The sequence below is a fragment of the Bos taurus genome, chromosome 29 (assembly GCF_002263795.3).
Source record: "Bos taurus isolate L1 Dominette 01449 registration number 42190680 breed Hereford chromosome 29, ARS-UCD2.0, whole genome shotgun sequence".
Lineage (NCBI taxonomy): Eukaryota > Metazoa > Chordata > Mammalia > Artiodactyla > Bovidae > Bos > Bos taurus.
In genome coordinates this window covers 17,249,325-17,272,432 of record NC_037356.1, presented here as the reverse complement: position 1 = coordinate 17,272,432, position 23,108 = coordinate 17,249,325, and the positions used below count along the sequence as shown (strand labels likewise).

Genomic DNA, 23,108 nt, shown 5'->3' with positions numbered 1-23,108 from the left:
TTTGTATCTCGCAGCCCCTTCCCTTCTACCGACAAGGTTACTGGAGGGTTCCTTTGGCACTACGGTGCTGAGTTTCTGGCAGGAATGCAGCTGGCCACAGGCGAGACGCACAGAGGGCAAGCTGCCATGCGGGGAGACAAGACAGGGACAAAGGAAACGCTCACCACACAATGACAGGTAATAGAATTCCGGGCCAAAGTCCTTTCATCTGAGCCACTATGACTAGCCCATTGCTTCTTCAATGTCCTGTGACATTTTCTGGTATTTATGACTGTCAACCTTCCTCTTGAATCGTGTGCACTTTTACCTTGATGTATTTCTTATCTGGAGGGGAAACAGCATCTGCAATCCCAAGGTGGAATTTGCTCTTACAGAGTGACAGCCGGGTGTGCAGGGGAGGTGGGAGGGCCTGCTTTGACTTCTTGGCATCCAAACAAAGGGATGCTCTTCAAGGCGGGCTGATGATCATCCACGAGACGCTAGACAGAGCACCGCTTGCCCCCAAGCCCTGCCATGAATCACCTGTGACTGGACGAGGGGAGACTTTCCCCAAATCCCTCGTCATTTGACTCAGATGAGATACTTTAATCTTATAAAAGTCTGACATCCATAAACCCTGTGCAACTTGGTGGGGTGAGCTGAGGACTCTGTAAGCAAGTGAGAGAAAACAGAAGGGTCTTTCTGGGCTCTGATTTTGGTTTTAATAAGCACGGGTCCCGTTCTGGGCTGGGAGCCTAAGAGGTCAGCCTGTCCTTAGTCATGCAGAAAAGCGAAGGTGAAGGGGGAGCCGAGTTTAAAGAAGCGGGCGGCCCTCCTGAGTGACTCGGGCCGCTTCTCTTTCAGGGGGTGTCCAGGGCTATCATGAGATAGGATGACTCTGACAGAAAGAAGCCACCCAGAGGCGCATAGGGTGGTAGCGCGGCACATTCTGCTATGGAAAAGCAGGCCGGGCTGCTGGCGTTGGTGGGAGCAGCTTTGCGCGCTGGTAAGAGCACTGGCTGGCAAACTAACCGTGGGACTCTGAGCGCCACTGGAACAGGAGGGCCCCAGCCTCTGGGAAGGACAAGAGCTGGAGGCCTCTGCAAAAAACCCAGGCTTTCACTGTGGCTCAGAAAACCAAGCCTCAAGTTCCCATTCTACTTCTTAACGGTTAAGTGACTGTAGGCCTCGGGTCCCTGAAAGAAGGGGATAATACACGTGCCTGCATGGGGTGACGGCTGGGTGTATGAAATGATGCAGTCAAAGCCCTTAGCACAGAACTGGCCACACTGTAAATACTCAAATATCAGAAGCCATTATTATTGATGTTAATAAGTATAAGGCATTCCAGACCCATTTATAAACAGAACGATGGGGTGGGGGCAGACATGATCAATAAAAACTAATTTCAGGCTATAAAACAGAAGGAATGAAGCTGTTAAAAAAAAAAAAACAAAAAAAAAAACCATGAAATAAGAGGGAGCTCCATTTGTTCAAAATTCCTTCATCCCTCAAAATCTTTGGGGCTTGCCTCCCAGTTTCTGTAAGACTCAGGAGGGGACTTTCAGAGCTGGAGAGGCAGCCAGCGTCCTGCCTCCTAAAGCCATGTGCTCACCATCTGATCACAGATCCTTTCTTTAAAAAAAACACACACACACACAAAAACATGGAAGGGGAAGAAGTTGAAACATACATACACAAACCAGTTGATTCAATAAAGACATTTTGGTGAGTGTTCATTCCAGGATAATAAACCAAGCAAACGTCTGGCTGTGTTTAAAATCAACAAAACCAGCAGGAAAGGCAGAAAGAAGGGAATGGAGTGATCAGCTTGTTTTAAAAGCTGCAAACAGTGCTGCTTCAGCAGGGGCTGGTGCTGAGGAACCCCCTGGAGAGGGGAAAGGAGACAAAGGCAGACAGGACGGAAGCCGAGGACAGGAGTGAGGGGGAGGACCCCAGGCCTAATGGGCTGCAGATGTGGCCTGGGACCTGCGGGAAGCTTCCTCCAGGACTCCAGGCCTCTCTGGGAGTTCAGGCCTAGGAGGCCGTGGTGGGGAGGGGTCAGTGCTAGAACCAAGACCTCCCAACCAGACCATAAATTTGATTGAATGGGCTACATGTAATAAGCAGTATGATGTGCCAGCCTGTGCTAAGCTCTTTACGTGCATGCTTGCCCCCATTTCATAGGTGAGCAAACTGAGGCTCCCAGAGACACTTAGACCTTGCTCACAGTTGCCCAGTGGTAGAGTCATCTGCCTCATTCTTCAACCCCAGCTCCTTAACACAAAGCGGTCATCCATTTGGCCTGGGCAGGGCGAGCCTCAAGGTATGCTACCAGCTGGTTGAGACCCGGGAAATGCAGGTTGGGAGGGAAAAGGTTCTGAATCCCCCGACTGTGAATTCAAATCCAACTGCTGTCTAGGACACGCTGACCATAATGTCGTCGGATGAAAGGACTTTCGGCCCAGCTCCCGCATGCAGTGGGGGCCCCCCAGAGTGCCCGGCAGACGCAGGCAGCGTGCAGCCCCCGGGGAGGCCCGGCCCGGCCCGCGTACCGATGGTGCAGTGCTCGCCGTTCCAGCCCGGGCTGCACTCGCACTTGCCGTCACGGCAGGTTCCGTGCTCCGCGCAGCGCGGGTGGCAGGCGCGCTGGTCGCAGGCCGCCCCCATCCAGCCGTCCTCGCAGCGGCACGTGCCCCCCACGCAGACGCCATGGCCCCCGCAGTCGGCAGCACAGATCTCTGTGGGGCGGGGGGAGAGAAAACAGGCACTGAGCAAGCTTTTCTGGGGAACAAGGGTCACACTCGGCTCCCCTCCGCAGGGCTCCATGAGCTGTCAGGGTTCCAAAGGCTCAGGGCTAATCCCTGCGGACAAGGACCCCCTGAAAGAATAATTCTCCCTGCGGAGGCCTGTCCCCAGCCCCCCTCCTCATCAAAACAGGATGGATTGCAGGCCTCTCCTCTCTTTGCTTTTCCCGGTGGCCAGCCTGTCCCCACTTTTGTGCTTGCCGCTTCCAAAAGGGACCGGCCTTTGGAACAGATGTGACGGGAAAGTCAGATTTAATTAAAACCCAGTTACGTGTGAAAACAAAGCGAGGATGAGTCCCTGATTGCCAAGTCAAGTGCTTGTGGGTTTGGCTGGGGTGTGTGAGGGGTTCTGGGCTTGTGTTTCACTCCAGCCTTGACTCTAACTGAGATGGGATGAAAGGGAGGTTGGCCCTCCAGCACCCCATGGGGGTAATTCTGGGTGGCTGTTCTGGGCTTTTGCTGGGTTTATGCTTTGTCCTCTTGCTCATGGGTTCACCCCAACTCCAAGTGCCATCGAAATGGCCTTTCCCATTCAAAGCAATACTGGCTTGGGGGTGGGGGTACTTCACAGCCAGAGTGGAGTTGCCCAGCCCTTCACAAAGGCCCGATTGTGAGATAGTGCAACACACACACACACGACCTGATTCACAAGCCCCTCGGGCTTGGGGCCAGTGACATCTTCACGGTTACGCAGGCAGAGGCTGTGGAGGCTCTGAAAACAACTGCTTTTTAGGAAACCGGTTGAACAACTGGAGCCCTTGATGCTCTTGGCCAGGGCTGTGAATGGAGACTCTAATTAGATTCTGTGCCTTGTGGCCCAATGTTCTTCAAAAGAAAATCCCAACACCTTAAATTTCTTTCCAATTAGACTGATTGACACCCACATCAAGTTGCATTTGCCTATTACCCCTTCCAAGCTGTACTTCTGATTTCAAAGTTACTAACAGTTTAAGTACTTTTGAAAAAGGAAAGAAAATAAAATTAGATCTCAGAGGCTCAGAACTTTCATCTTAATCTACGAGGCAATGGCTAAAATGTTCAAGTGAAAAGGAGAGTGAAAAAGCTGGCTTAAAATTCAACATTCAAAAATGAAGATTATAGCATCTGTTCCCATCACTTCATGGCAAATAGATGGGGAAACAATGGAAACAATGAGAGACTTTAACTTCTTGGGCTCCAAAATCACTGCAGATGGTGACTGCAGCCGTGAAATTAAAAGATGCCTGCTCCTTGGAAGAAAAGCTATGACCAATCTAGACAACATATTAAGAAGCAGAGACATTACTGACAAAGGTCTGTCTAGTCAAAGCTATGGTTTTTCCAGTAGTCATGTATGCATGTGAGAGCTAGACCATAAGCAAAGTTGAGCGCCGAAGAATTGATGCTTTTGAGCTGTGGTGTTGGAGAAGACTCTTGAGAATCCCTTGGACTGCAAGGAGATCAAACCAGTCCATCCTAAAGCAAATCAGTCCTGAATATTCACTGGAAGGACTGATGCTGAAGCCGAAACTCCAATACTTTGGCCACCTGATGTGAAGAGCTGACACACTGGAAAAGACCCTGGTACTGGGAAAGATTGAAGGCAGGAGGAGAAGGGGACAACAGAGGATGAGATGGTTGGATGGCATTACTGACTCGATGGACGTGAGTCTGAGCAAGCTCTGGGAGTTGGTGATGGACAGGGAAGCCTGGTGTGCTGCAGTCCATGGGGTTGCAGAGAATTGGACATGACTGAGTGACCGAACTGAACTGAAAAATACCCAAGAGTTAAAAAAAGAAAACAATAGTAAGAGTGTCTGTATCTGAGGTGTTCCTACACCTGACATCTTGGCCAGCAAACTAGCTAGACAGGGAGGGCGTGCCTACGGTACCACGCCAGGTTTCTTGGCTACCCAGAGGAGAGAGAGGCTGCTGGGAAATGTGAGGAGAGAGCCCTGACCTGGAGCCAGGGGATTTGGTCTCTACGCCAGGTTCAGGAGCAGAAGCTCTGTGACCCTGGTCAGGTTCCTTGACTTTGCTGGTGATGCTGCCTCTCAGCATTTCTACTGCCCATCAGGGCCAGTAGAAGTGGATAATGAGAAATGGTGTGGCAAGATCACTAACTCAAGAAAGATTTCTCAGGACAGTGATGGATGTCACTGGATGTCCAAGGACTGGGTTTGCAAGGTTCATGCCTGCTCAGCCACTGATCTGCTGCGTGACCTTGGGGAGGTCACCTATCATCTCTGGGTGTCAGCTCCCTCATCGACTGCAGGGGGAACCAGATGGCAACTGAGACCTGGGAGTCTCCGATGTAAACATCCTCCATGTTGCACAGCATCATCCATCCCCAGGGCTGGGCCCCTCCTCCTCTGAGAAGTCGCCCACGATTCACCCAGCAGCGGCTGTCTTGCTTCGATGCCTTTCCAGATGACATGGTAGACTGCTCTTCCATTTCTGTGTGTGTCACTGTCAGACACAGGACACCCTGAGGCTGGGTGAATTCTGATCGCCTCTGGGCCTGATACCCAGCATGGTTCTTGGCACAGAAAGACCCTTAATTAAGGTTTGTTGGATAACAAATCCATGAGTGCCTGTGGTTACTGGTGCCAAAGAATATAAAACAATTCAGGTGCACCCTGCTCAGCCTGGCTGTCAGTCAGCCCAGGCCTGTCTGTCTGCTGTGAAAACGCCCCGAGTGAGGGTGCGGCTGTGGAGCAGTGTCAGGACAGCCAGCAGCCCTCCAGGAAGGGGGATTTCTCAAGGTGTTCTTCAAGCTTCCTTCCCTTCTCGCTCCCATGGACAGCGTGCTGGACTTCCCTTAAGATGAAGACCAACAGTCTCAGGTCCCTGGGCCTCCCCATGTCTCGAGTCTGAAATTTCTAGCCCTACGGCACAGCGCTACAAGGACATCCACCCAGGTGCCTCTGGAGGCGGGCCCGTACTCAGAGACCTCCACCTGAGACCTCCACCTGAGAGCTTGAGGGAAGGTCAGCTTAGCCTTCGTTTGGGTTTACTCAGCGCATCTCCCAGGCGGCAGTTTATGGTGTGAAACTAAGCTGCAAACAACGCGTCTATTCACTGAGGTGTGAGCCTGGAGAGGGACAGGCTGCATGGGCCAGAGCCTTGGTGCTGGGGGCCGTGGGGCACTTGGGGTTCATAGTCTCGGTGCTGGGGGTCATGGGGCACTTGGAGGTCACGGGGTTGACAGCAGAAGAGGCAGGTCTTCCCCATCACTTCAGGTCCTCACAACTGGTTAGTTCATTCTTTTACTAATTAACCTGGAGGCAGTGTGCATGAAAGACCTAAAGACTTGGGATCAGGTATGACTCCAAAGCTTGGTTCTGCCCACTGTGGAATCTTAGACAGCAGATTCAATTGCTCTGAGCTTCACTTCCTTCCTCTGCAAAATGGGAATGGTGACAGCACCCACTCCAGAGGGGACACAGCCCTGATAAACTGATGTACAGTTTATCCTGATTTAGTCCACGCCTGCCTGCTTTGTGCCAGAGACTGTGCCTGGTGCTAGGAACACAGAGCTTTATAGGACACAGTCTCTGCCCCCAGGAGATCGCTGAGCAGAGAAAGCACAAACTGATTGCTATGATCATCTGAGTGATTTACAGCTGTTACTCACTTCGGCACCTTTCTGCTTATGTGCAATGAATAAAGAATCCTGGATCTTAGGATCAGACAGATTCGGGATCTGTTCTTGGCTTTGTCCCTCACTGGCGGGGTAATCTTCAAGGTGCCAGTTACGCAGTTCACTAAATCTCGATTTCATTTCTGTAAAATGAGGATAAATAACTCCCACTTCACCAATCTTATAGGCCTGGTGTTAGATCAAATGAGATAATGTGGGGGAAAGTCACTTCTGCTTAATACCGTAGCACTTAAATCAGGTTTCACAGTTCACAAAGCCCTTTTCACGTACAGTTCCTCAATTAACTATCACAGCAATGCTGTGTGAACACTTGGCTATTATCCTTCCAAGAGGTGAGGCTCCCGAGACCCAGAGCACATAAGGGATTCGACAAGGTCGAGTGTTCCTCTGGTCCTTTCGCCTCATTCTGACAATCCTCAGCACACCACTGCAGGACAGATGTTTCACAGACGTGGTCCCAGACTGGACAGGGGCGGGCTCTCCTCCAAGCGAACCTTCTGGTTCTTCCAGAAGATGTGCCCCTGTTTCTGGTCTTGTTGCTTATCCTTCGTTATGTTTCAGGTCAGACCGACCCTGGCTGTGTGTGAAATGCAATGAGATTCTTTACACAGAGTTTCCCCCATCAGTCGAGCCTACTTTTCTCCTCTGGAGACCGCAGGGCTGTCCCTCCAAACAAAATGGTAAACATCCGTTTACCACCAGTTTACACGAGACATGCTGCCCTGGCACGAAGCTGAGGTTGCCTGGTGGCTGGGTACCCCTCCATCAGTCCTTTTACAAGCTGGGCTGTGAGCTCTTGCACATTTTAATGGAAGGGGCCTGAACGGGGTGACCGTGATGTTTATGGGGTGCAACACAGTCTGTCGGTCTGAGGTTCTCTTCTGAAGATGCACTTCCCGCCTGAGTGCAGGAGACACGCTGCCTCGTGGAGGGAGCGGAAGCCTGAGACTACTTTCGTTCAGCCACAAGAGGCAGGCCCATTGTTATGCTTTTATATTCCTCAATTATTATTATTTTTTTCTCCTTGAAATAAAAGGAACTGCTTTGTTTTTCCTTTTTTGATTCTGCTTTGGCATTAAAGCAGATGTAACTTCCCGGAGTGGTTGGTGAAAACCAAACAGAATGATGCGAAAGAATGTGCTTTGAGCTCTCCTGCACCTTTTACATAATGTAAGTGGCACTCTGTGAACGTCCGGTCAGAGCTCCTACAGCTCAAGTTTCCTCAGTTGTAAACTGTGGATGACACTGACTACTGCAGAGACTTGTTTGCCGAATTTCTTTGCTCCCAGCGGGCACTGGGGGATCCCATGGTGAGCATGACAGACACGGCTCTTTCCTGACTCTAAGAAGTGACATCCTAGCATGGCAGATGCGTGTAACCTAATGCAGTTAAATGAGTTAAGATGAATGGAAGTGAAGCTTCTAGCGTGGAGCCTGGCACACAGTCAGGATATAAACTGCACACACATATTCATATAAGAAAGGAAACGGGGTGTGGTGCAATGCGGTTCAGATGTGAATTCTGACTTATGTAACGTATCTGACACAAGCAAGCATGTGATAAAGGCTAGGGGACAGTCACGTGATTCACATCAGTACTTTCTGACAAAATGCTGGAAGGCTGGGGCCTGGTGGAATCCTTTGATGTACTATAGGGTACACAATCCACAGAATAGACTTGGGTTCAGACTTCGGCTGCCCAGTCTCCTTGGGTTCTCGTGGAGTCCTTGGGAGAACTGCTTAATCTCTATGCATCATATATCTCCCCCTAAATGGGGAGAGCAGTAATGGTCCCCTACTGAGTGAGTGATAATGGAAGGAAAGGGCAAATGTGTAACTTGTTATGAAATGTGCTCTGTAAACTGTGCCATGTACATTCTGTTATGCACACAACTGATTGATGGGGACCCAAAGGCGTCCTGTTTTTCCAGTAGTCATGTACAATTGTGAGAGTCGGACCATAAAGAAGGCTGAGTACTGAAAAATTGATGCTTTTGATTTGGGGTGCTGGAGAAGACTCTTGAGAGTCCCTTGGACAGCGAGGCGATCAAACCAGTCCATCCTAAAGGAAATCAGTCCTGAATATTCATTGGAAGGACTGATGCTGAAGCTGAAGCTCTAATACTTTGGCCACCTGATGTGAAGAGCTGACTCATTGGAAAAGACCTTGATGCTGGGAAAGATTGAAGGCAGGAGGAGAAGAAGATGGCAGAGAATGAGATGGTTAGATAGTGTCACTGACTCAATGGACATGAATCTCAGTAAACTTTGGGAGACAGTGAGGGACAAAGGAGCTGGTGAGCTGCAGTCCATGGAGTTGCAAACAGTCAGATATGACTTAGCGATTGAACAAAGTCAACCAGACACCCAGTATCAGTCAGCTCTGAGTCGCCTGGAAGGGGTGCACCTCCCTCAACAGCAAACCAGTCTCTAGCAGGGGCCTCAAACTTTGGGTGTGAAGTTACACAGCACAGCACCGCCAGCCAAGACAAAACAGCCTTCAAAACCATCTATGCATGTCACTCGGCTTCCTCTTGAAATCAGGTGGAAATCCCTAACTGTCCCAAAGTTCTCATTCCAAGTCTGTAAAGCTCTTGACTCAACTGTGCAGGGCCTTGGGGACAAACCAGGTCAGGCCCAAGAACACCTTAGCTTTTCTGCTGGGAAAAGCCACACCCAGAGCACCTCCCCTTCCCCACCTGGCCTGTGCCCTGCCTCACTGGCATCTGTGTCTATCTCCTCTTTAGACTGGAAGCCTGCCTGCCAGCAGGCTCTAGCATTTATTCAATCTTGGGTCCCTGGCAGCAGGCACCAGACCTGGCACAGCATGTGCTTTCAATAAATATTTGCTGAAAGAACAGATGAAAAAAAAAAAAAAAAAAACTCATGGAAGAGATGTTATATCAGTTGGCTCAACTCTACCTCAGCACCATATTGTATCAAATTTACTTGGTTAAATATAGTCACACAGGGGTTCAGTCTCCTTTGTATTTAACTTAGAAACTTATCTTCTCCAACATCCGACTGGAGCTTGCAACCTTAAAGTGTCTCAGTTTTTACACGCTCACTCACATCTTCCTTCACACCAATGCCCACACCCATCCCCTTTCTATGATGCAGAAGCAGGTGGACACATGATGAAGAGGTTGGGGAAATATATATGGCTTGGCTGTTGGTTAACTGTGCTCCAAAGTGTATACATGAGAGAAAGGCTGCCCCAGGCTCCTCTCATTAAATGTTAATCCCCATATGAACCTGGACAAAGCCTGGGACCTATCACAGCTATGTTTTAATTTGTCTGGATTTACTTTACAATCCTCTTCATTAAAATAACTGGCAAGGGAAACTGTGTCTTTCCTCCAAAGGGAGAGACTTATATATAATTTTCCTGTAAAATTTTCTTCCACTTGGAGAGATGCTCAAAATTGACAAAAGGGGGAGATAGAGGGGACCTCATGCAATGATCTGTGCGCCTTCTTCCTGAGCAAGGAACAGATGTAGGTGAAGCTGTCTTTAAATTCCAGGGATGTGAAAGTAGAGCTGTGACCTCTCGGGAAGACTGTAATAAGTCTGTATGTGGCATTAAAAGGGATAATAGCGAGAACTGTTCTATTCTGCTTAGGATCTGAGTTTCTTAGAGTGATCTTAAGAAATTTTAGTAAGCGTTAAATAATTTTAAATGGCATCACTGACTCGATGGACATGAGTTTGAGCAAGCTCTGGGAGTTGGTGATGGACAGGGAGGCCTGGCGTGCTGCAGTCCATGGGGTCGCAGAGAGCTGGACATGACTGAGCGACTGAGATGAACTGAACTGAACTGAATTTTAAATGGTTTCCACTAGGACTTTCCGTTGCATCACTAGCTCATCTGGGTTAGTGCACAGTTTGGGGAATTTGTCTGAAATCCTGGTCCTTGAAAATTCCTTAGGGAATTTCTCATGAAGTCCTTGGATACTTTAAGTGTGTCCCCACACTAAACAGCATTTGGGGCAAAAAATAAGGGCAAATTATAGAACCACTGTTGATGGCACACAAATAGCATCTCACTAAATTCTCACAACACCCCTGCAGTTATATTTGTACTCCCTTATCATCACTGAGCAAACAGCTTGGAGAAATTAAGTGACTTGCTCAGAGGCAGTTAGCTAGAATGAAAGGTGACTATGATTAACACAACTCTTTTGGTCTGTAAGCAGCGGGATCTGGTTTAGGTAAAACCTCAGATATAATGTGACATATGTCCTTATTAATTACGTATTATATCATCACCCTAGCTAGACTAGCGAATCTCTGAAATCAGAATCTGAGTCTCCTTTTTCACCCTGACTCAATGTTTACATTGTGTTCAGTACTCTTCCTTTTGTTTGTCTATCTGTCTTTTCAACCTCCATTCATCTATCTGCCTGTCCATCAGCCCATCCAACTGTCCATCTACCCATCATCCAATCAGCTATTCAGTCAACAGGCCATCTAACTGCCCATTCATCCATCCATCTTCCATCCATCCATCCGTTCACCTATCCACCCATCCATCTATTGTGTGACATGGGCAAGTTACTCCAACTTTCTGTGCCTCAGCTTTCTCATCCGCAAAATAGAGACACCAACATCTCAGGCTCACATGGGGCTGAAACGAACATCATGTAATGCGCCTAATGTCACACACACCTTTTGTAGAGCAGCAGTAGTAGTAGTGTTAGTCGCTCAGTCGTGTCTGACTTTGCAACCCCATGGACTGTAGTCTGCCAGGCTCCTCTGTCCATGGGATTCTCCAGATAAGAATACTGGAGAGGACTGCCATTCCCTCCTCCAGAGGATCTTCCTGACCCAGGGATCGAACCCGGGTCTCCTGCATTGCAGGCAGATTCTTCACCGTCTGAGCTACAGGCAAGTTCTGAATATGGCAACTATTTTATGTTTACGTTCTAGAAGAGCCAGGGGAAGGGGGTGAAGTTTGAAAATACTGGGGAAAGCAAGTGGAGGGTGTGAGCAACTGAGGTGCCTCTCAAGAACTGGAGAGGACTGGACGTGGAGCCTAATCAGGAGGACAGGCTTCCTGTGCCTCGTGCCCTCGGGAGAGGTGAGCAACAGAGACCTGTGTGGGGCACAGGCAAGGATGATGAGAGAGCCTTAATCCATGGCCTCAGGATTCTCAGTGAAGGAGGACCCTCCACTGAGCAGGATGCTAATGGAGAGATATGGACATTTGAAAGAGCCCCTTGGGGACTGAGCACAAGAACTCACAAAGTACAGGATGAACTGCAGCTGGAAGGGCTCAGGAGAGGCTAAAGAGCGTGAGCACGACGTGATTTGGGTTGCGGCGCTCTGAGGCCTGGCCGTAAGATCAGGGACAGTGAGTAGCTGGAGTAACCCTGGGTTTTGCTAGGGGGATGTGGAAGACAGGGGCAGACATGGGGAGCTGAGAGTGATGGAAGAAGGCAGCTAGAGATGAAGGACCAAGGGGGAAACAGACGGGAAGGAGGGTGAGCCAGGAGATGCTGGGCAAGAAGTGGCTTGGACGTGGCCAGGGAATTGCCTTCAGGGGGGGTTAGGGGTAAGAGAGAAAAAGAGGAGGAAAACTTAGAAGGGCGGTTTTCACGGTCAGAGCATGAGAAGGCATCTTCAGTTCAGTTCAGTTCAGTCGCTCAGTCATGTCCGACCCTTTGCGACCCCGTGAATCGCAGCATGCCAGGCCTCCCTGTCCATCATCATCTCCCGGAGTTCACTCATACTCATGTCCATCGAGTCGGTGATGCCATCCAGCCATCTCAGCCTCTGTCGTCCCCTTCTCCTCCTGCCCCCAATCCCTCCCAGCATCCGAGTCTTTTCCAACGAGTCAACTCTTCTCATGAGGTGGCCAAAGTACTGGAATTTCAGCTTTAGCATCATTCCTTCCAAAGAACACCCAGGACTGATCTCCTTTAGAATGGACTGGTTGGATCTCCTTGCAGTCCAAGGGACTCTCAAGAGTCTTCTCCAACACCACAGTTCAAAAACATCTATTTCTGCTTTATTGACTATGCCAAAGCCTTTGACTGTGTGGATCACAATAAACTGTGGAAAATTCTGAGAGAGATGGGAATACCAGACCGCCTGACCTGCCTCTTGAGAAACATATATGCAGGTCAGGAAACAACAGTTAGAACTGGACATGGAACAACAGACTGGGTCCAAATAGGAAAAGGAGTACGTCAAGGCTGTATATTGTCACCTTGCTTATTTAACTTATATGCAGAGTACATCATGAGAAACGCTGGGCTGGAAGAAGCACAAGCTGGAATCAAGATTGCCAGGAGAAATATCAATAACCTCAGATATGCAGATGATACCACCTGTATGGCAGAAAGTGAAGAAGAACTAAAAAGCCTCTTGATGAAAGTGAAAGAGGAGAGTGAAAAAGTTGGCTTAAAGCTCAACATTTGGAAAACTAAGATCATGGCACCCGGTCCCATCACTTCATGGCAAATAGATGGGGCAACAGTGGAAACAGTGTCAGACTTATTTTTGGGGGGCTCCCTTTCACTTTTCACTTTCATGCATTGGAGAAGGAAATGGCAACCCACTCCAGTGTCCTTGCCTGGAGAATCCCAGGGACGGGGGAGCCTAGTGGGCTGCCGTCTCTGGGGTCGCACAGAGTTGGACACGACTGAAGTGACTTGGCATAGCATAGCAAAATCACTGCAGATGATGATTGCAGCCATGAAATTAAAAGACGCTTACTCCTTGGAAGGAGAAGGCATCTTAGAGATCCTCTAACCATCCTGTGGACAACATGGGCCAAATACAGAAGTGCAGAGTGACATGTAGGCTGGTACTTGAGCAAGAGCTTGATGGCTGCCTTAGGAAATGCTCAGGTATGGGGCCAGCCAGACAAATGCCTAAAAGAGGGGGTGGGCTCAGCCCTCTGTGGCCTCTCCTCTGTGCCTCTGGACAGGCTGCTTTCATGGTCCAGGTGCTCCTTTCCCCCAGTCTTCACATGTTGAACCGGGTTCCAAGGCTACCTCTTCCTTGAAGCCGCCTTCCCATTTCCCAGCTGGAAGGGGCTTCATCTCCTGCCTTCCCAAAGCACTCTATGCAAACCTTCCTTTATCAGGGTTATCAGTCTACCTGTCTTACCTCCAGAACCCTCCCATCATCAGATTAGTCTCTGCATCCCACACTGAGTCTCATATAGAAAATGTATCCTTAGACTGCATCCATCAGGTTCCAGTGCCCTGAGGCAGGGTACTCCACGTAACAATTCAAGGCCCTGTGATTTTGCATAGGACAGAGGCCTTGATTTAGGCAAGCTGGGTATAAAAGCCAGCTCTGATACTTCCCAGTGCTGGGAAACAAACATTGCACATAGCTAAGTCTTATTTTTTGTCATTTCTAAGACAGCAGTAAAGACAGAATCTGAAAACTGAAAATATATTGAGCATCTACTATGTGACAGGCATCCTTCGATGCTGGGGATTCAGAAATGGTATTAAATTACTTCAAGGAACTCAAGTCTATCTAGGTGTATAAATGGGCAGAAAGCTGGCCACCATGCCTGGCACACAGTAGGCTACAATTTAACCTTCTCTTCCACAGGCCAGAAATCCCTGCATTTTGAATGACTTGGCTTAAATATAGCATCTCTCTCCCTCTTTCCCTCCCCCACAAAATTGGGCAGATGGCTTTTTAGTCTCAGTGCAGGTTTCAGGAAGCAGCCAGAAGGGAGGGAGGCACAGGAAAAGGGCGTCGGACTCCTTCACAGTAATTAGTCTCCTTTTGACATTGAGGCCAAAGCCAAGTCACTCTCCTGTGCCTGTCACGGCAGAGGCAGAGCGGCTCCAAGCCGCACCTCGGCTCCTCAGGTCTAGATGGCAGGAAGCTAACGAGCCTTGGAGACCACATGGCCTTTCACCTCACTCAGGGAGCTCGGGAAGCTCTCAAACCAAGCAGAAAAGTGGATTCCAGTATGTCAGTGCAGAGCAGTCTCCAATCTATTCTCCCAGGACCAGAATTTCAAGCTTTGTGAAGCACCTATCACAGGAAGTAGGAAGCCACCACTACTCATCGTAATTGGAGGGTATCTGGCTTCCTGATTAGGGGAGTCTAAAGCTAGCACAGGGGAGGACTTCAGATAGTCTGACTTAGCTGAAGGATAACAAGCCAGGACTGGAGAGCAGAGAAGCCAAAAACGGTGACTGGGGTGTGGTTTTTTTTAGCTGGGGCTGAAACAATGCCCACGTAAAACGGCCCAAGTAGGTAACCTGAGAGACATCTGGTGTTGAGACCTCCAGCCCTGACACCCTTTTGTGAAGGCCTGCCTCTCCATCCAGTCATGTGCTCATCCATCTAACTCTGTCCTGATCATCTCCTCCTGGAAATCCCCTAGGCACCTCCAACTGCATGCCAAAATTAGAGAAAGCATGCTAAAGCCAAACCTGACCGTGTTGCAGATCTGCCTGGAACGTCCCAGTGGCTTCCACTGACAGACGAAATCTAAACTCTTTCAAGGCCATTCATGATCTGATGCCTGCTAACTTCCTCACCTCTGACTCCTCTCACTGCTGTCACAAACATCCTAAGCTAGCTACTCCAAGTTTCAGCTTCCCGGGTGGCTCAGTGGTAAAGAATCTGCCTGCCAATGCAGGAGATGCAGGTTCAGTCCCTGGGTTGGGAAGATCCCCTGGAGAAGCAAATGGCAACCCACTCCAGTATTCTTGCCCGGGAAGTCCGATGAACAGAGAAGCCTGGCGGGCTGCAGTCCACGGGGTCACAGGAGTTAGACATGATATTGTGATAAAAAAGCGGCAGCAAGCTACTCCAAACCACTTCTCTTTCCTAGAAAAAGCCACGATCTGTCTCATCTATGTACCTGCTGTAAATCTTTACTTCCACAATGGGCTGCTGCAAAGTGCTAGCCTTTCTTCCATCTCTGTCAACTCAAATCTAACCTCCATACCCAACTTAAATCTCACTTCCTCCAAGAAGCCACCCTGATCACTCCAGCTGAAAGCAACTGCTCTTTTCCTGAACCCCGGTAGTATCACCAGGTCCGCACTGGTCATGATCCAATTTATACAGTGTCACCAGATGAAGTGGCACCTTGTCAACCTGATACATGATCCTCAGACAGTATCAGTGTAAATCTTCGAAGAAAGGAGAAAGTGTTAGTCACTCAGTCATGTTCAACTCTTTGCAACCCTATAAACTGTAGCCTGACGGTCTCCATGGCCATGGGATTTCCCAGGCAAGAATACTGGAGTGGGTTGCCATTTCCTTCTTCAGGGGATCTTCCCGACCTAGAGATCAAACCCAGGTCTTCTACATTGCAGGCAGATTCTTTACTGTCTGAGTCAACCTTGGTAACAGCCAATGGCAGAGTTATGCAGGGGATAAGCGTGGGCTCTGAACCCAGAGAAGTCTGGATCTGAATCCTTTTTTTCTCCAAAGTGCCTTTGGGAAAGTCACTCAAGCTCCCTGAACCCTGGTTTCCAGAGAATAACACCATCTGCAATGTCAGAGGCTTATGTATTTGTTGTTGGAATAAATCATGAAGCACATACATGGAGAAGCTCTGTAAAATGTAAATAAAATTTCCATTCAAAGAATAGTCAATATTTTAAAATTACAAGTTACCATACCAGCAGTTTGATTTAGGAAGACAGCCAGAGATTCTGTACAAGGTTATCAGCTTGGGCATCCAAACCGAAACCTAATTCTGAAGCCCAATTTCAGGAGGGCTTATATTTGGATACTGAAGAGCTCCAACTGTGAACAGAAATGTTCCCGGGCTGTTGGGAAAAATTCTACTAAATTACTAAGCTGCCAGCTTCTGGTTTATCAACCTTTACCTCTGGCAGTATTTAGCAGCACACCTCTTCGGGCCCAATTTCCCAGTCTTTGGTTAAATTTTAGGAACCGACCATCTCCTTGTGTCTCAGCATCCACACTACTTCCCAGACGACTGGTGGGCTCTTCTCTGCCTCCTTCCAACATACCCTCTGCTTTCTCTGCTTCACTGTCAGTCTCTTGAATATTTACTATTCTGAACTTCAATTTTAGACTGTTGGGAAGGGGCACGGGAAATGTCAAGTCTCAACGGATACGATTCCTTGGGTGAAATTCTAACCTTGGGTTTCCCCTCCTATAACATACCTATACAGAAATAGCCCAGCCTGATCATTTCCTTTGGATGTTTAATTGGATGTCAGTGCTGTGCTTTCTAGGCTGAGAAGCTGATGCGTCTCAGAGAGGGAACAATTCCTGCTACACAAATGAGACTTGTAACTGGGGAGAATGCTCAACACTGAATCTAATTTTCTCTCCCATCCATGAACAGAAGACAATTTCTCTGGCATTAAAGCATTTCACTCAATCTTTCTGTCATTAATAAGAATTAAATTCTGTTCCCTCAAATCTAAACGTAATTATAGTTTGCCTCGTAAATAAAATTGAATTACCTTTTTCAAAATTTAGCACTAATGCAACTGCTATGTTTAGAGCTTTATTTGTTTTTTTTAAACTCTGTTGCTACTTTCAGCTTATTTTTTTTTTTTAAAGCATTGGGCTTATTTTACTGTTGACTGTGACTTGATTTGGTAACAGAGCTTTTCTGATCTGTATCTATCTGGTCACTATTGTTATTAATTATGCTTTCTGTTTTGCTTATCTTTTTGGTAGGGGAGGACAGTATTAGAGAAGAAATTTGAAACTCAGAGGCTCTGAATTTGAATTCTAGAAAGTCCCTGTGAGTTGAAGTAGGACCTAGGCTAAGCTGCACTGACAGAGTTCTAGAAAGAGTCTTGACGTGGAGTCTGCAAGGAAAATCTTCATTGGGAACTGAAACAGTTTTCAAACTGAGATTCACAGCAAGACATTCAGTGGACTCTGTGAATGGGACCCTGCCTACCTCTCTGGCCTCACTTCACCGTCTACCCCCAGGGCTCCTAGTCTCCAGTCAGGAGAGGAAGGACCAGTCTGTGCTTCTGCACAGGCTGCTCCCTCTGCCTGCACAGGCCTCCTCTCATTTGCCAGCAGGAGCCCTGCTTTGGTCCCCTCTGCCATCTGGCTTACAAGTCTCCATCTTGGGGAGGACCTTCCCAGGTGCACATGCCTGCCCTTGTGTGCCCCAACCCCGCCGCACACATGTCGGTCAGAGGTCTTAACGCCGTTTATCTAGGTACTGCCTCCTGAATGGCTTGAGGAAGGCTGAGCCTTGATGCCTAGGCCCAGCACGAGTGCAGGGCCTGAGGAGTGCGGATCCTTGAGGCCCAGCACTCGGGGAGGCCAGGAAGGGCCGCGAGAGGATGGAGCGGACGAGTGTGCCTCTCAGCAGTGGGCGTCCATTGGAGCTCTGCTGGGATGCTCCGCGGGGGCTGTGCTCCTCTCTCGGCCCAGTCCCTAGGCAGAGCCCGATGCTAGCACCCTGGCGCCCTTGTGCTGGGGTTTGGGGATAAATGTGTTGGCATCTTAGCGACTCCTTGTTTAGACTTGATGATCAGAGTGGGGCAGGGGCTGGGGGAAGCCGAGGGTAGACAGTTTCAGAAACCACAAGGAAACCAAGCTTCTGAGAAAGAGAGGTGTTCAAGGTCCTATAGACTCCAATCAAGGTTTGGCTCCAAACCTTCAGCATATAAACTTTCCTCAGACTTCAACAGTTAGTGTCAAAGGACTATTTGGCTAATTTAGCTTTAATCATGCATTCTAAAAATATACATTAATACTTTATTTATTGAGCACTGAGTGCCAGCCACCATGCCAGCTTTTTATATATACAAATTAAAGCTAATTTGAAAAACAGCCCTGAAAGGCAGGTATCATTAGCCATATTCTTTGGATAAGCTGGATCTTAAAAATCTAGCTTGGTCCCACTCCAAATCCCATGCAATTCTTTCTGAGTGTACATGCTACCGCCAAATCCGTACCACTGAATCTCTAAAAGATCCCCACCTGTTATTCTATGAAACTCAATTGCAATGAAATGGTAAGAATCATAAACCACCAGCATGAGCATTTTACAATCCGAATCTCTGCCATGTACGGCTTCTATGAGCCAGCAACCCAAAGGAATAAAATGTAGCGAGAAGGCCCTCTCAAATAAAAGTCATTTATGGAAGACAAGATTGGAGTGAGCCCACAGAGCAGTGGAAATGAGGAATGAATTTATGAGGCTGAGGACTGAGATGACTGGGCTGGGGTGTCGGGGAAGGAAGACACGAGGGAGAGCCGGCAAAGGGGCAAGTGATGGGTTTAAGGGATCGAATCGGAAATGATATTCTGGAAAATGCCGCAGAGCCTGAAATCTTCCTTAGGAGCTGTTAGGCTCCGAAAGAAAGGTAGGCTTTTCCAATTTCAAGGACCATCTCAAAAGAGGTTAAATTCCTCCCCTTTTAGGAAGCAGCTCTGAGCCAAGAGGCTGAAAAGCCAACTAAAGCACTTGGGGGTGGGGTAGGGTAGGGAGGGAGTCCTTCTGCTCAGCGGGGCTGCTCACTGTACCCCTTTATGCAAAGCTGAGGAGGCATCCAGCCCTGCAGGGCTGCTCCCTGGGGAAGAGGGCTGGAAGGAGGTCAGATGATGCCATTCTTGTCCAGGATGGGTTCTGCCTGGCTGGCCCTGCACATGAGTGAGATGAACGTGAGCTAGGTCTGGAAAGTGAAAAGGGGCTCAGGGACTTGATTTTAGCCTTGCCGAGTGTAATGTGTGTGTGTTGGCGGGGTCGACGGGTGGGGGTGGTGATGGAGCTCTCGTCGAAGGGATTAGACTGTCTGGCTGGTAGTGTGCTGGGATCTCCTTGGGCAGAGCCTTGAGAGGAAACTCCTCACTCTTCTTTGATAATTCCCTGCATGAGTCACTCATTCAGCAAGCACTGGAACCTATTGGCTGTCAGGCTGTGCACAAGCGAGAACCACAGACCTTGCCTTCACAGGGCAGACGGTTTGGCAAGAGAGGCGCATGTATAATACATCTCTCAGCACACAGAGGAGCTTAGGAGAGGCCCTGGAGCCGGATCTGGGTTGAATCTGTACCGTACCACTTACAAATGAGGGGGTGCTGGTAAGGAATTTAACTCAGTTCTGAGCTTCAGGTTCCTTATCTGGAAAATGGAACTACTGCACTGACATCAGAGGGTTCTTATGAACCTTAACCAAAATCATGGTTGAAAAGCACTTAATTCAGCAGCTGGTAAATGGTGAGCGTTAGTAAACCAATGACTCTTTAATTAATGCTTCATCCTGTGGCTTCTCAGGGGAAAAGACAAGATTAATTGCAAAGAAACCTCTTTGGATAGAAATAAGGCTTGACGTAAGAGCTGAGGACTTAGAGGGCCTACACTTAACTCAAACTCTGCCATGGATTAGCTGAGTTACTCTGAGCAAGTCATTTCCTCTCTCCAGCTCTTTCCCATTTGTAACACAATAGCAGTAGGAATCATCATCACATAATCATCACTAACCTCATCATTACCATCCTCATCATCACCATCACCACCACCACCACTGCCATAACCACCAACACCTCCATCAACACCATCATCACCATCACCACCACTAACACCTCCATCAACACCATCATCGCCACAACCATCAGAACAACTGCTCCCAAAGACTGAGGCAGTGAAGTCCCACTGGGCCCAGAGTTCAGGGCGGAGGTGTGTTGGGGGTAGGGGCTGGGACATATAACTTGTGCTCTTCTAGGCCACAGGGATCGATTTAAACAGTTATCTTATATGGTTTGTCAGGAGGGAAGACCACAGCAATGAGGCAGGATTTAAGGGTGAATTTCTGAGATGAAATGGCAAGCCAAGCTGCTGAGAACCCAGGGGCCTGAGTAAACACTTGTATAAAATCTGACTTCACTGTTTCCACAAACCTAACTGAAGTGCTGGGAAACTTGTCAGCTCACATTACACTACAGGCTGGTTGCTGAGTGCAGGGCGTGTTGATTTAAGCTGCTTTCATTAAATCCTGTTCTCTGTGCCAAACAGGCAAGACACTCATCTCAGGCACAAGATGGGTTCTCCTTCCTCGGGGGGCCAAACAGCGGGGGCTCACTTCTGCCAGCCCCACCACCTAGAGCCAGTCCTTCAGGATGCGTCTCCCGGCCTGCGGCTCCTGACGGAAGGGCTCCGGGCAGTGCCTATGTGGCCTTGCAAATAACACAAATGGAGTGACTTGAGCTACCCTTGTCGCGGGTCTGAGTTGTGCCAACCATGTGCTAACCATTTGCCCTGCGTTTTCTCACTTAATCTGTACAATAAGCTCATAGGTAATTTACCTAAAAGGAAACTTAGGGTCAGGGAGGTGAAGTGACTTCCTGAAGCCACTCAACTAGGGGGGACCAGGTCCCTTGAAACAAAGTTCAGTGCCTATTCACGGCCCTGTGGCCAACTCCCTGAGCACAACGAAGGCAGTCCCTCGGTCATGGGGCATCCTCTTAGTGAGGCCTGCCCTGTTTAGTTGTAGGGCCCAAACTCCATCGTTTTCAAACAGCTTCCACTCGGTGGAAGTGCTGGTGGAAGGGAGGGAGGCGGCGGCGTGAAGTGCCCCCTCTGCAGGCACTGTTCTTGTGCGCGCCTGCACTGCACAGCTTCATCCCTACATGGCCCTCCGAGGCAGGTATGGTACTATCTCCATCTTTTCTAAGGGAGTGACAGGCATGTCAAGTCCTTTTCCAGCGGCCCACTGCTTAAGACTCTGTACTTCCATTGTAGCACGTGCCGGTTTGATCCCTGGTCAGGGAAATAAGATCCCTCATGCTGCACAGCATGGTCAAAGGAAAAAAAAAAAAGTCAAGTCCCTTGCTAAGGTCAGGCAGTTACCATGTGCAGAGCCAGGATGGAGCCCAGGCATGTACGGCTGGGACAGAAGGGAGAGAGAACCACTGGCAACATCAGTTTCACTAGCCTTCAAACCAGCGTCTGTCAGGAAGTGGCAGCCGTGGGAAGCGGTGTGAGGTGCTGGGCAGCAGGGGCCAGGCTGGGCTTGGACTCCCAGCTCCCGCTGGGCGCCTCACATAAGTTGCTAAGCCTCAGTGTGAGGATGGGGACCATACCACACCTTACTCTGCCTCACCAGCTATTGCTGCTTCCGTGGGGGGGTGTGTGTGTGAAAAAGAGAAAGACAGAGTGATCTTGGCATGCTGTGAAGCACTCAACAAACAAATTGTTATCACTACTTCAAGGGAAGAGGGGAAATCTGAAGTCATCTTTTAAATCCCCAGCCTCGTGGCAATCATGACACTGTTTTAGTCAGTTATAGGTCAGAGATTTAGAAACTGTCATCCGCGTTTCTGAAAGGCCACATTTCATCTTGCCTCATTAATATCGAGGGCTCTCACCACCGCGTGTTTTAATCATACCCGTAACATAGCTGACCTTAACTGAGCCAATATCATGTGCTAAGTGCTTGTATGCATTACCTTAAATAATCCTCTGAATAATGATTTCCCAAATACTAACCCCACGAGGTAGGTACTCTCGTTATCCCCATTTTACAGCTTGCAGGGGTGAAGCCACCTGCCCAAAGTTACAACCAGTAGGCAGAAGGGCCGGTGTTTGAACTCACGGCCGTCAGACTCGGGGACTCCTCTTAGCACACGGAGCTCCATGCCTCAGATTGGAGGCCTTGTACTTGATACCAGCGGTGGGGAGCAGGAGGCACAGAGTTTAGGAAGACGGGCCCCCACAGCTGTATTCAAGTTCTTTTCAGTGGGATCTTCTCTCTCCCTCTAAGGGGCCAACGAAAAGAATCCTTAGTGATCTCATTCAAAGTTAAACCTGCCTCCATCAGATGCCGTGGAGTTTCACTGGGGATTAACAATGCACGGACGGTTATATTTCTATCATAAATTAGCTCTGTGGCCATATAATGAACAATACAACCCAGTGTAGCTGTAAGAGGAACATTCATTATATTGCTATAAACAGAGCTATATAAAAAGAATTATTCCTAAGACTCCATGCATCTGCATTTGTGATGTCTTTACATGAGCTTTGCAAACAAAGTCCAAATTAGACTGCATGTGTGTGTATGCCTGTGAGTGTGCTTAAGTCGCTTCAGTCATGTCTCATGCTTTGCGACCCTATGGACTATAGCCTGCCAGGCTCCACTGTCCTTGGGATTCTCCAGTCAAGAATTCCAGAGTGGGTTGCCATTTCCTCCTTTAGGGCATCTTCCTGACCCAGGGATGGAACTCACAACTGCTGTAGCTCTAAGACTGGCAGGCGAATTCCTTACCACTGAGCCACCTGGGAAGCCCCTTAGATTGCATTTTAAACAACAGTTCTTCATTCACTGGGGAAAGGGAACTCCAAGTATCCCAAAGGCTTGAATGCTGCACAGGATCTCATCTTTACAAAGGTGTCAACCCATCTTTCCTGACCACTATCAAAAGTGTTAGTACACAAGATGATGAGCTGATCTGACCTTCACTTTGTTTAAACAGTGTGGTGTGGTGGGGAAGGTGATTTAGGGTGAAGAAATTGATCAATACCCACAGCTAACTTCAATCTAACTTCTCACCTAGATAATTAAAGGTAATGATATACTCTTTAACAAATCTAGAATACCTATGACTAAAAACAATGGGGTGAATTTCAGTTAAATCATTTGAGTATAAATAAGTCAAGTGGGCCTTAGAAAGCATCACTACGAACAAAGCTAGTAGAGGTGATGGAATTCCAGTTGAGCTATTTCAAATCCTGA

The 23,108-nt window shown here is 48.6% G+C and overlaps 1 protein-coding gene across 8 annotated transcripts in view; it reads right to left on the bottom strand.

Moving 5' to 3' along the window:
• TENM4 (teneurin transmembrane protein 4) overlaps positions 1-23,108 on the bottom strand; it is an 851,321-nt gene that overhangs the window by 131,596 nt on the left and 696,617 nt on the right. For all 8 annotated transcript variants that reach the window (XM_015461146.3, XM_024987529.2, XM_015461143.3 and 5 more), the window contains one exon: positions 2,535-2,720. In XM_015461146.3, the coding sequence (XP_015316632.2) occupies positions 2,535-2,720 (186 nt within the window). The remainder of the gene's footprint in view (positions 1-2,534; positions 2,721-23,108) is intronic.